The sequence below is a fragment of the Nansenia antarctica genome, assembly GCF_963989245.1.
Source record: "Nansenia antarctica genome assembly, chromosome: 2".
In the NCBI taxonomy this organism is placed as follows: domain Eukaryota; kingdom Metazoa; phylum Chordata; class Actinopteri; order Argentiniformes; family Microstomatidae; genus Nansenia; species Nansenia antarctica.
The window spans coordinates 43,959,319-43,973,218 of NC_137675.1; the positions used below are offsets into that span (position 1 = coordinate 43,959,319).

Sequence of the window (13,900 nt, forward strand, 5' to 3'; positions counted from 1 at the left end):
AGAATAAAACACGAATGGGCAGCTCATTTCTAGCGTGATCAACATTCCCCCAGTAGTAGCCCATTTCCGGTCTGTCCATCCTACATCACATATTGATCCTCACCAGAGGCGCACTAGTTGGGGGAAAGTGGACCTGACTACTCGCAGGGAGAGGGATCTTGAAAATCCTGGAATTAAAGTTTTTTTGTATCTCGAATGAAATTAGTGAATGAATGAATTAGTGTCTCTTCAATCTATTCATTAAAAGTCTGTGGCTCGTTTTGGTATGGCAATTTATGACACTCGCCATACCTGGCTTAAAAAACCTGGCTTTTGCCCCTGAAAATTAAATCTGAAACACGTTTTGTCATTTTTATCCACACAATGGTAACTCAAAATCCTCCCGGCTCTAGCCAGGCGCTAGTTGAGCGGGACATCAAGGTTTCTGCTCTAGGTAGTAGCCTGAATAGTTCCTCAATAAACAAGCCATGGAGTAACGTTAATGTTAAAACCTTGCATTAATGTTAAACAAACTGTATAAACGCCATAATACTGTTGGTTCAAATTAATGAACAAGTCCATGTCATGTTGTGTTAATAGAAACATGTTCTAACATGTTATTTTAGTGAAAAACCCGACCTAACATCACCCGCGATTGTGAAGCTAACTCTAACAAGCTAGTTAGCGAACGTTAAAGGGTACAACTGCTAGTTTAAGTATGTCAACCATGTCTCTATTCTCAATCATTTCTAAAACAATTTGGGGCCAGTAACAATAACTTGTGTTGTGATTAAGTTATATGTGTGTACAAGCATGTTTTTGATATTGTCAATCGTCTCACCTTTAATAGGTGAGCTGGTAACAGAAATATGAGATTATTTTTTTAAATGTTTTTGTTTTTAATGAGATTGAACCAGGTCCATCTGCTAGGAAAGATGTAGATTATGACCTGAGATTTGTACCATGAGATTAATACTGTAGACCACCTTTATTCATTACCTTATGTCATGTAAGTCAATTGTATAGAAACAACTCTGTGTATGGAATGGTGCAAACTTGCTGTAAATAGCTCAGCACTTCAGGTTACACCTTCACTGCTCCTATAATATAATTGTTTTTCAGTTTTTCCCTTCTATCACAGAGACTGCCAATGGCCCCGGGCCTGAGCTAGATTACTCTTCCTGCTACGACTGGTGAACTGATGATTCACTTGCTTAGTCAAATGTATTGATTGTAAGTCGCTTTGGAATAAGACGTCTGCTAAATGCCAAAAATGTAAATGTAAATGTAAACTCTTCAGGGGGAAAAAGGCCAGAGAATCGGGACAGAGGAATACAACGTAGTGGTCATTGGCTGAAGTCGTCGTCGTCGTCATCATCATCATCATCATAATGAGCTCTCACCATCAACAGGGAACAGAGGGATGGGGCCAGTGGGCTTAGGGGTCGCCGCGGTGACTGAGGTGTCCAGGTAGGCAGGAGGGTCCTGAGGGGGGGCATCTGGTTTGGGAGAGCGAGAGACTGGGGGGGGGGGGGGATGGGAATGTGACATGTCAATAACATGAATGTTGTCCTATGCCTATGGAGCCTTGTCTGTGCCTATGGAGCCTGTCTGTCTGCACCTATGGAGCCTGTCTGTCTGTCTGTGCCTATGGAGCCTGTCTGTCTGTCTGCGCCTATGGAGCCTGTCTGTCTGTCTGCGCCTATGGAGCCTGTCTGTCTGTCTGCGCCTATGGAGCCTGTCTGTCTGTCTGTGCCTATGGAGCCTGTCTGTGCCTATGGAGCCTGTCTGTCTGTCTGCGCCTATGGAGCCTGTCTGTCTGTCTGTGCCTATGGAGCCTGTCTGTGCCTATGGAGCCTGTCTGTCTGTCTGCGCCTATGGAGCCTGTCTGTCTGTCTGCGCCTATGGAGCCTGTCTGTCTGTCTGTCTGTCTGTCTGTCTGCGCCTATGGAGCCTGTCTGTCTGTCTGCGCCTATGGAGCCTGTCTGTCTGTCTGCGCCTATGGAGCCTGTCTGTCTGTCTGCGCCTATGGAGCCTGTCTGTCTGTCTGCGCCTATGGAGCCTGTCTGTCTGTCTGCGCCTATGGAGCCTGTCTGTCTGTCTGTGCCTATGGAGCCTGTCTGTCTGTCTGTGCCTATGGAGCCTGTCTGTCTGTCTGTCTGCGTCTATGGAGTCTGTCTGTCTGTGCCTATGGAGCCTGTCTGTCTGCGCCTATGGAGCCTGTCTGTCTGTCTGTGTCTATGGAGCCTGTCTGTCTGTGTCTATGGAGCCTGTCTGTCTGTCTGTGTCTATGGAGCCTGTCTGTCTGTGTCTATGGAGCCTGTCTGTCTGTCTGTGTCTATGGAGCCTGTCTGTCTGTGTCTATGGAGCCTGTCTGTGTCTATGGAGCCTGTCTGTCTGTGTGTCTGTCTGCGCCTATGGAGCCTGTCTGTCTGTCTGTCTGTGTCTATGGAGCCTGTCTGTCTGTGTCTATGGAGCCTGTCTGTCTGTCTGTGTCTATGGAGCCTGTCTGTGTCTATGGAGCCTGTCTGTCTGTGTGTCTGTCTGCGCCTATGGAGCCTGTCTGTCTGTCTGTCTGTGCCTATGGAGCCTGTCTGTCTGTCTGTGTCTATGGAGCCTGTCTGTCTGTCTGCGTCTATGGAGTCTGTCTGTCTGTGCCTATGGAGCCTGTCTGTCTGTCTGTGCCTATGGAGCCTGTCTGTCTGTCTGCGTCTATGGAGCCTGTCTGTGTCTATGGAGCCTGTCTGTCTGTCTGTCTGTCTGCGTCTATGGAGTCTGTCTGTCTGTGCCTATGGAGCCTGTCTGTCTGTCTGTGCCTATGGAGCCTGTCTGTCTGTCTGCGTCTATGGAGCCTGTCTGTGTCTATGGAGCCTGTCTGTCTGTCTATCTGTGTCTATGGAGCCTGTCTGTCTGTCTGTGCCTATGGAGCCTGTCTGTCTGTCTGTGCCTATGGAGCCTGTCTGTCTATCTGTGCCTATGGAGCCTGTCTGTCTGTCTGTCTGCGCCTATGGAGCCTGTCTGTCTGTCTGCGCCTATGGAGCCTGTCTGTCTGTCTGTGCCTATGGAGCCTGTCTGTCTGTCTGTCTGCGTCTATGGAGTCTGTCTGTCTGTGCCTATGGAGCCTGTCTGTCTGTGCCTATGGAGCCTGTCTGTCTGTCTATCTGTGTCTATGGAGCCTGTCTGTCTGTCTGTGCCTATGGAGCCTGTCTGTGTCTATGGAGCCTGTCTGTCTGTCTGTCTGTCTGTCTGTGTCTATGGAGCCTGTCTGTCTGTCTGCGTCTATGGAGTCTGTCTGTCTGTGTCTATGGAGCCTGTCTGTCTGTCTGCGTCTATGGAACCTGTCTGTCTGTCTGTCTGTGTCTATGGAGCCTGTCTGTCTGTGTCTATGGAGCCTGTCTGTCTGTCTGCGTCTATGGAACCTGTCTGTCTGTCTGTCTGTGTCTATGGAGTCTGTCTGTCTGTGCCTATGGAGCCTGTCTGTCTGTGTCTATGGAGCCTGTCTGTCTGTCTGTCTGTGTCTATGGAGCCTGCCTGTCTGTGTCTATGGAGTCTGTCTGTCTGTGCCTATGGAGTCTGTCTGTCTGTCTGTCTGTGCCTATGGAGTCTGTCTGTCTGTCTGTGTCTATGGAGTCTGTCTGTGTGTCTATGGAGCCTGTCTGTCTGCCTGTCTGTGTCTATGGAGTCTGTCTGTCTGTCTGTCTGTCTGTCTGTGTCTATGGAGCCTGTCTGTCTGTGCCTATGGAGCCTGTCTGTCTGTCTGTGTCTATGGAGCCTGTCTGTCTGTGCCTATGGAGCCTGTCTGTCTGTCTGTGCCTATGGAGCCTGTCTGTCTGTCTGTCTGCGTCTATGGAGTCTGTCTGTCTGTGCCTATGGAGCCTGTCTGTCTGTGCCTATGGAGCCTGTCTGTCTGTCTGTCTGCGTCTATGGAGTCTGTCTGTCTGTGCCTATGGAGCCTGTCTGTCTGCGCCTATGGAGCCTGTCTGTCTGTCTGTGCCTATGGAGCCTGTCTGTCTGTCTGTGTCTATGGAGCCTGTCTGTCTGTGTCTATGGAGCCTGTCTGTCTGTCTGCGCCTATGGAGCCTGTCTGTCTGTCTGTGTCTATGGAGCCTGTCTGTCTGTCTGTGTCTATGGAGCCTGTCTGTGCCTATGGAGCCTGTCTGTCTGTGTCTATGAAGCCTGTCTGTCTGTGTCTATGAAGCCTGTCTGTCTGTGCGTCCATGCATGAGTTTACCTGCTGGCGTGGACTGGGAGTTTGGGGTGCGGAGAGTTCGGTTGGCCTGTACGGGTCTCTGGGATTTGGGGGAAGTTCTGGACGACACTGAAACACGGAGGAGGGGAGTATACAGTGAACATCCTTAAAAATATATTAAAAAGACACACGCACGCACGGACACGTGCACGCACACAACTTGGGAAAGTGCATTCACGAGTACAAAAGAGGGAAGAGCACAGGTGTCAGAGTCCTCTCCCCCGGTCACCGCGGAGAGGAGCAGTGTGAGTGGAACTAACGAGAGAGAGAGAGACCCGCCCCAGCCGTGAGGGGTCAGAGACAGGGTCCGGCAGCGACTAACCCAGAGTGTCCTGACTGGGCACATCACCGCCTGGGCGTGGCAACCGCACAGCGCTGCAGAGGGTGGCGTAGAGAGCCGAGCGCATGTAAGGGAAAACTATGGGTTTTAATAAGACATTTTGTACATGTCCCCCCCTGTGTCTAGACTTTCCTGAGACGTTTCACTGTTAAAGACTTGTCTTAACATGCTTGTAAACTGTTCTCCTTTTGCAAAAGATAATTAAATACCTTTTCTATACAATCTGAAGAAACCAGGCTACCTTCTGCTATTTTATATTTAGATACTTAAATATTTCCATAACACGCATCACTGGATGTAAAAGCTTCCCTCCGTCCAGGATACATATACGACAAACGGATTGTCGGCATAGCCCGGAGGATCATTAAAGATCCCCAGCCTGTTCGAACCGATGCCGTCCAAAAGGCGAGGCCTCTTCCGGAGCCTCAGGGCTAAATGACATACGCTGCGTCGACCTTACCTTACCGACGCGTGAGTCTCATTTAGGCGTCCATCTTAACAGGTTAGAGCATCCCAAAAGGCTGCATGAGAGGTGCTCTCACGCGCGCCTGACGCTGACGTCTACTGCTCGCTCGCTAGAGAGTCGAGAGGGTCGCCTATTCCTCAGCGTGTGAGGCCGATGTGAAAATGATCTACGAGCAACATAGACTACAGTTTCAATGTGTACATATGTATTTCTTTTTAAATCAACACTTCCGCTATCTGTTTGAAAGCAGCAACCCCACGTAGACTATAATTATATTATGTTAATAAGTTACATCAGATGTTAATAAGAACATCAGGTGAATAGCAGTATTTTTCCAGTGATTTCTCCCTCTCTCTCTCTGTGTTCGGTATTCACTTGCCACGGCAACAGTGTGTCGCGTGAAGCTCTCTCACACACACACACTTAGGGGGCAATGCCAGCGAGGAGATGCAGGTTGCTTGTGTTGGTGGGTTTCAGGCAGCCAGTGATCAGGCGGCAGGTGTTGTTCAATGCCGAGTCAAGTTTCTTGGCATGTGTTGACCTCTCCCAGACAGGACATGCATATTCCGCAGAGGAATAGCACAGGGCCAGAGCAGTGGATCGTAATGTGTGTGCTGTGGCTCCCCATTTGGAGTTGGTCAGTTTCCGTAGGATATTGTTTCGGGAGCCGACTTTGGATTTTGTGGTATTGATGTGCTCCTTCAAGGAGAGTACGATCCAGGGTTACTCCAAGGTAGACAGGCCATGAGTACAGGGCTTAAGTGGTGTTCCAGACCATTTGATGTTGAGTGGTCGGTCGGCTTCACGGTTCCTGAGATGGAAGGAACAGACTTGGGTCTTTGCAGGGTTGGCATGTAGGTGGTTGCACTTGTAGTAGCTCATCTAGGGCTGTGGTGAGGTTTGCTTCTATTGCTTCGAACGAGTTCTCTTGGGATGTTACACATAGATCGTCGGCATAGATGTGTTCTGTGTGTTCTCAGTGTTCTGGTCCATTGGCTGGTTGTTGGTGTAGATGTTATATAGTAGTGGGGCCAGCACACTACCTTGAGGTAGGCCATTCCGTTGTCGTCACCAGCGGCTCTGCTTGTTATTCAGGACAACAAAGAAGCGCCTGTCTTTCAGCAGGGCTCCAATGAGGTCTGTGAGTGCCAGGTCTTTCGTCAACTCCAAGATCTTTTTTAGGAGGAGGCGGTGGTTCACAGTGTCATATGCGGCAGACAGATCAACAAAGACGGCTCCTGTTACCAGTCCTTTCTGAAATCCGTCCTCAATATTTTGAGTGAGGTTCAGGAGTTGGCTTGTTGTAGATTTGCCAGGTCGGAATCCGGCTTGTTGAGGGATGATGGCTGGTTCAGCAAGAGGGACGGGTCTGTTGAGAATCAACAATAAAATCAAGGGCAATAAAATCCTGCTAAAATCCTGCACTTCATTGGCCGTGCGTTCTAAGTCGTGTACAAGTGTGGACATTGAGACAGCAGTGACTAGCCATGACTTACACCATACAGACGTATCATATTTAAATGTACATTTACATTTTTGCTATTTAGTAGATGCTTTTATCCAGTGACTCTACTTGATCGTTTTCAACACATGCTCCCGTATCGCCGACCCCACAATACGGAAACACCCTCACAGAGAAACTCCCTCACAGAGATCCAATCACCGTCATCGTGGAGCCTACGCCTTAATATCATTAGAATGTTGAGAACAGTTCTAAATTCCTGCGCCGGAAAAGCAGCTCACTAGGCTGGCATTCCAACATATCTTAACCTCTATTTCTTCAGCAAAGCACATGGTAGACCCTACACTTGTCAAGATGTTTCCACACAAAGACTCTTCACATTAGCTGATACGACCAACACTAGGGGTATGTCATTATAGCTGCAAACGTATTTGAGAAAACAAATGAAAAGTTGTATGTCTAATTTGTCAAAATATGTAAAAAATAAATAAATAAGGCTTCCACCAGGGCCCGGTTGATCAAAACGTTTCATCTGGATCAGAATGATCCTTGACTCTTTCGAGCTGGCTGATTTCCCCCTATACAATTTTAAAAATCACCCAGATAGATCTGGATCCTGCTTAGCAAAAAAAAGAAAAAAGAACAGGGATCGTTCTGATCCAGATTAAATGTTTTCAACAACTGCGCCCTGGAGATGCGCTCGCAGTGTTCCGTCACAGACATGATGTGACATACACTACTTGGTCAGAAAAGTAGCACCTATCAGAAATGAAAATAACAATCTGACCAGACAGGCCATTTCAGGCCATCTCTTACCACCTAGACCTAGGTCAAATCTACTAAAATCTACTGTAATTTTCAGAGCCATTACAGGATGGAACTCCTTACCCAAGCATGTTAGTAAAACTAATTCTAGAGGCACTTTCAAGAAAACAATAAAAGAGCACTTAATACAATTAACTCTGAATGAACAGTAGATGATAGACAGTAGATTGTTTGCTTATCTGTTGTTTCATTTATTTTCTTTGGTTTTTCTTTCTTTATTTATTTAATTCCTTTCTTTTGTTATCATGATGTAAGTATGTTTTCAATTGTCTGTATGTATATAATGTTGACAATTGTCCAAATATGATTTTTGTGTCGGACCCCAGGAAGACTAGCTAATGTCATGGCGTTAGCTAATGAGGATCCTAATAAACAGACAAACCGAGGCAGGCTTTAGGGTTACGGTTAGCCTTACCTCCGTTGACTGAGGAGCGCGTGGCGTCAGCGAGAGCCTGCGGGTGAGACAGGGAGTGAGGTAGCGGGTGACTGGAGGAGGGAGGGCTGCTGGCTGGGGGGCTGCTCTGGGAGGGGTGGGGGGAGTAGGCTCCTCTGACGGACAACGGGCTGCTCCTGTCAGAGGAGGGCCTGGGGGAGGAGGAGGAGCTCGGGGGGGCGGGTCTGGAGGAGTTCGGCGCGCCACCGGTTCGATTGGGCAGAGGAGCGGAGGAAGGGCCTCCTCTCATGCTGCCTGGGGGCATGGCCATCTCTCTGGCCCTCTGGGGCAGGGGAATGTATCTGCCCTCCCTGAGAGAAACAAGAGAGAAACGTATAAAAACACAACAGGTAAGAATGCACTCTCCTATTTGATCCAAGAAAATCAGGCACAATTGTTTGAAACGACCTGGCAACTGAGCAATGCAACCTGGGTGTGTGTTTGTGGATATAAGTGGGTGTGTGGCTATAAGTGCGTGTGTGTGTGGCTATAAGTGTGTGTGTGTGGCTATAAGTGTGTGTGTGTGTGTGTGTGTGCTAGGGCTGCCACGATTAGTCGACTAGTCGCGACGACGTCGATTACCAAAATCATCGCCGACATATTTGGTAATCGACGTCGTCGCATGTTTTTTTGGAGCTGAAATAAGCGATAAGCATTCGTTTTTCTTCCCTGAAGCTGCCACTGGCTAGCGTCTCCCAGTGTCTTTGATGTACATGCGCAGTGTCGGTCATCCGGGGCACACGTGACGTCCCCGGAAAAACAAACAGAGAAATGTCTTCCCGTCCTCGTACCTCTAAAGTGTGGGAGCATTTCAACCACAATGTTGAAAAAAACTATGTAAAATGTACAATTTGCAAAGCTAAACTCGCTTATCATGGCAGCACGTCTATGATGCTCGAGCATCTAAAAAGGAAGCACGTTTGTGGCAGATGACGAGGAAGACGATGGCTCGTCTCGGTAAGCTAGTTAGCTTGTTATTGGCTAACGTTATCGTTACGTTAAAAGCCTTCTTACATTATTTTACGTTATGTGCTGTAACGTTGTCATCAAAGCGATACTTATCAAATAGCTAAAAATGTTGTCTTAACGTTACAGTGCTAAGAAGGCGCGTTCTACTATGGATAGTTATCTTGTCAAGATGCCCACGTGCATTTCCTCGCTATGAATGAATAGTCCACACAGGAGAGAAACAATTTCTTTGCTCAGTCTCCTGCACTTTTCTTTGTTATGTTATTTGATTGAGACCAAACCTTTTCTCTACAAACATTTCTTTTTGTGGATAATTGCTCTTTTTTAGTTGCCTTAGTGCCTACCTCATTTTATTTTGCAGCACTATTCAATACATTTAAAATGTATGTTTGATGCCAGAGATGAGTGAAGCAAAGCAAAACTTTTGTACTCTGTACAAGTATTTATTTTTGTTTTTGTATTCTTTTGGTTGCCTAGTGCCTAGCCTACCTCATTTTACTCAGCAGTTTGCACTCTCTACTACTCTTTACATTACATTACATGCAAGTGATGCCAGAAATAAATCTGCAAAGTTCATTAAAATATCTATTTTTGAGTGAACAATCATTTTAATTGTCTTTATTTTTAGTTAGCACATGCCTACAACAACAACTAACAACTTCAAGCTAAATTTAGAAGCTGATTTAGAAGATTATAGCTAAATAAGAGCGATTGAGTAATTGTGCGATAAGCTGTAATTTATGATCCGATTAGTCGACTAATCGTTAAAATAATCGGTGACTAGTCGACTATGAAAATAATCGTTTGTGGCAGCCCTACTGTGTGCGTGTGTGGCTATAAGTATGTGTGTGTGTGGGGCTATAAGTGTGTGTGTGTGTGTGGGGCTATAAGTGTGTGTGTGTGCGCGTGCGTGTGGCTATAAGTGTGTGTGGGGCTATAAGTGTGTGTGTGTGTGTGTGTGTGTGTGTGCGGCTATAAGTGTGTGTGTGTGCGTGCGTGTGGCTATAAGTGTGTGTGTGTGGGGGGCTATAAGTGTGTGTGTGTGTGGCTATAAGTGTGTGTGTGTGTGTTTGCGTGCGTGCATGCGTACACTCACCTGCACCCAGGACTCCCCCTGTCCCGGTCCTCTCTCTCCCGGACCACAGCGCTGTACTTGTCCTCCTCGCTCTTGCCCTCCTCGTTCTCCAGCGACACCCGGTGGCGGTACTGGGGACTGCCCTCGATCTCGTTGGCCAGGCGGGCCGCGCGGGCCTCCCGCTGACGGAAGCCCTCGTGACTGCCCTTCTCCAGAGGAACACTGAGGGAGGGGGGGGAGGGAGACACGTTCACTGTTGCTCTAAGTCCCCCTGTCAACGCTTTAACCCCCAGACAGACGGTACGGTTCGGTGGGGGATGACTCACGTGTACATGGAGAGGCTGGAGTCGTAGGTTGACTTGACTCCGTAGGTCTCCTCGTTGTACTTGAACATCTCGCTGGCGTCCCAGCCGTTAGACTGAGAGAGAGAGAGAGAGAGAGAGAGAGAGAGAGAGAGAGAGAGAGAGAGAGAGAGAGAGAGAGAGAGAGAGAGAGAGAGAGAGAGAGAGAGAGAAGGCAGGGAACAGTCAGTATACTACAGTCACGTCGTTGATCCCCGAGCAGGAAATTAAGGTGTTACAGCAGCTCACATCACAAACTACGACAACAAAATAAAGTGACGATAGAAGAATACAATAATCTAATCTTGACATCTGAAACATTCTATACAGTAAGAACAGTGCAGTGTGATTTAACTAGGTTAGCTTTTAAAAGTCCGCTATAGGTTAGCTTTTAAAAGACCGCCATAGCAGACTAGGTTAGCTTTTAAAAGACCTTCATAGTAGACGAGGTTAGCTTTTAAAAGACCTTCATAGTAGACGAGGTTAGCTTTTAAAAGACCTTCATAGTAGACAAGGTTAGCTTTTAAAAGACCTTCATAGTAGACAAGGTTAGCTTTTAAAAGACCTTCATAGTAGACAAGGTTAGCTTTTAAAAGACCTTCATAGTAGACGAGGTTAGCTTTTAAAAGACCTTCATAGTAGACAAGGTTAGCTTTTAAAAGACCTTCATAGTAGACGAGGTTAGCTTTTAAAAGACTGCCATAGTAGACGAGGTTAGCTTTTAAAAGACCTTCATAGTAGACGAGGTTAGCTTTTAAAAGACCTTCATAGTAGACAAGGTTAGCTTTTAAAAGACCTTCATAGTAGACAAGGTTAGCTTTTAAAAGACCTTCATAGTAGACAAGGTTAGCTTTTAAAAGACCTTCATAGTAGACGAGGTTAGCTTTTAAAAGACCTTCATAGTAGACAAGGTTAGCTTTTAAAAGACCTTCATAGTAGACGAGGTTAGCTTTTAAAAGACTGCCATAGTAGACGAGGTTAGCTTTTAAAAGACCTTCATAGTAGACGAGGTTAGCTTTTAAAAGACCTTCATAGTAGACAAGGTTAGCTTTTAAAAGACCTTCATAGTAGACGAGGTTAGCTTTTAAAAGACCTTCATAGTAGACAAGGTTAGCTTTTAAAAGACCTTCATAGTAGACGAGGTTAGCTTTTAAAAGCCAAATCCAGTGGTCGTTTCACTTCCTCATTGGGAGAACATTGGTTCCAGAAGGGAAAGGTGGGACTTGTTCTCGCCAGGGAAACTGGCGTCTTGTTCATCAAACCCATGTTACCGCTATAATAAACATTCAAAAAAGAAACTAATAATACAATTTAAATAAACCTTTCCACTAAAACTGTTATTATCGTATATAATGGGTAAACACAAGGCGTTGTTCTGTAGCTTGAAAAGTATAAATATCACTGGAGTGGCAACATTACGCTGCAGCTAGGGGCTTTTCAATGAACATCCCATACATGTTGTAGGCAAGCGCCAGGAGGTTGTCTAATAACTATTTATGTGGCTTCCTTTCGCCAATATTTGAGCTAAATATAATATCATTATTACTATTGTGTCAGGAGAGACATGTCAGTTTAGACTGCTAACAGAAACCTATGTTCGCTGTGGCCTATCTTTTCAGACCATTGTTGCGTGTTCATAAAGAATAGAAAGATAACAGAAAATGCTAGTGAACATTTACTTTTTTTTTTACATTTAAACCTTGTTTCTGATTTATATCTTCCACCGTAGACTGAAGCCCCATCTCTTCAGGCTACATCTATGTCCCTCCTGAAAATGTCTTCACCCCACTCTATCCCTCTGTACAGTCCATCTACTGTTAATAATAAAATAAATGTAATAATAATACTTCCTTCTTCTAGCATTGCATAGCATACATTTTAGCTTATGATGACTAGATGAAAAAGTGTCTGCTAAATATCAAAGTGTCTGCTAAATATCAAATGTAAACGTATGACACTGAGATCACCTACTGAACTCAATGTTTGTATGTCTCTCTCCCTCTTAGTCTACTAATCACCATACTTTGTGCACTAGAGCGAGTTGTGACCTTATGCTTTCAGTACTAGGTTCATTCTCTGAACCTTTGCTCTGAGATGTGTCCTCTGATGGATGGGTGTGTGTATGTGTGTGTGTGTGTGTGTGTGTGCCTCACCGCGTCATTCTCCAGGTCGTAGCTCTCTCCGTTGCTGTCTCCTCCGTCCCACCTCTGCAGCACCTTCTCCCTGTGCTCGCCGTTCACCCGCAGCGAGCTGATGGCCGTGTCCGTGAACGTGTCTGAACACAAGCAGGGTTACAATGACTATTATCCCCGAGCACACCGCATGTACACGGACTACCTAACCTTAAGCACACAGTCACTTTACTCGATACTACCTCTCACACCCACTGCCGAGTGCAATACTCATGACATTTCTACTTGTACTATTTTATTTTATATGACTATTGTACTGCTAATTGTATTCTGTCTTACTTGGCTCACATAACTTGTCACTTCTCCAACAGTCTCACTTATGTCTTGTACTATTGCCACTTTATTTTATCTTGACTTATCTTGTACTATTGTCACTTTATTTTATCTTGACATATCTTGCCTATTGCCTTATTGTCATGTGCTGCAATGTCAGGAACCGAAGCCTAAGAATTTGACTCTCTTACACTTGTGCAATGTGACGTAACAATAAAACTTGAATGACAAAAACATTTAACTTTCTTCTCAACACGCACGTGCACACACACACACACACACACACACACACAACCTCTGATGGCATAGTTGAGGTCCACATCTCGGCAGGTCATGGTGACCAGGTCGGAGGGGCTGAAGATCATGGTGTCTGTGATCTCCTCAATCCTGGGGAGGGAGCCTCCCCCTCCCCCTCCCCCTTCTCCCCCTCCCCCTTCTCCATCCCCCTCGCTCCGCTTGTGGACCGCATCCACAGCCAGCTCACACTGGAATCAAAGCAAAACGACAAGTTAACCCTAGAGGAACAGGTGATGGCAGTGACAGTCCACAGTAACATACTTAGAGAGTCTAATGATAAGCCAACAGCAGTCTGCATTCAATTTGATCAAGTACTATAAATGTGCATTAACCGGTCCTATAAATACATTTTTCAATGGAAAGGTGGTCCTGGAGATGAATGTTTGTCGACATGGCAACAGTAACTAAGGGTGATAGGACATAATAGAGTTTTGCAATCGGTCAATTGACCACACATTGCCCAAGCTAGAGGAAGAAGCTGCTGAGTGACAGAGTAGAGATGCCTTACCCGTGAGCTGAGAGTCTTGAAGATGCCTTCATATGAGCTACCGCTCTTCACCCGCACATCACAGGTTGAGCCCTAAGGGAGAAAGATCTTGTGAGGTGAGTGAGAGGTACTGGAAAGTAAACAACCTAAACAATTCTCATTTGCAAATGTTTTTGTTTGTTTGTCCGAGTGTGGGTGTGTGTGTGTGTGTGTGTTGCATTAATGGCCTAACAGTGCATGTGTGAGTGTCTCCATGGGGTTGACCAGGTCTGACAGTCCTTACCACTACGGCTGTGAGGAAGTGCAGCATCCGGGCGTTGTTGTAAACACCCTCAAACACCTGAGAGACGGGGAAAATAAATAAATAAAATAAAAAAGAGCTGTCAACAGCTGAAATTTGATCTCAAATACAACAAATGTCCTTTGAACATTTATCAGCGAATAACTACATTAAAATTCGAATAGTATATCATGAAAGTCAAGTGTGGTGGCAAATTACACCAGCAAGCTAT

General features: G+C 46.0%; 1 protein-coding gene across 3 annotated transcripts in view; it reads right to left on the minus strand.

The window, feature by feature from the left end:
• Nucleotides 1-13,900, minus strand: part of atxn2l (ataxin 2-like) — a 58,441-nt gene that overhangs the window by 42,875 nt on the left and 1,666 nt on the right. For all 3 annotated transcript variants that reach the window (XM_080522506.1, XM_080522505.1, XM_080522507.1), the window contains 9 exons: nucleotides 13,672-13,728; nucleotides 13,410-13,481; nucleotides 12,900-13,089; nucleotides 12,293-12,414; nucleotides 10,125-10,216; nucleotides 9,820-10,020; nucleotides 7,737-8,065; nucleotides 4,211-4,297; nucleotides 1,383-1,499 (listed from right to left, as the gene is read on the minus strand). In XM_080522506.1, coding sequence (XP_080378632.1) covers nucleotides 1,383-1,499; nucleotides 4,211-4,297; nucleotides 7,737-8,065; nucleotides 9,820-10,020; nucleotides 10,125-10,216; nucleotides 12,293-12,414; nucleotides 12,900-13,089; nucleotides 13,410-13,481; nucleotides 13,672-13,728 — 1,267 coding nt within the window. The remainder of the gene's footprint in view (nucleotides 1-1,382; nucleotides 1,500-4,210; nucleotides 4,298-7,736; nucleotides 8,066-9,819; nucleotides 10,021-10,124; nucleotides 10,217-12,292; nucleotides 12,415-12,899; nucleotides 13,090-13,409; nucleotides 13,482-13,671; nucleotides 13,729-13,900) is intronic.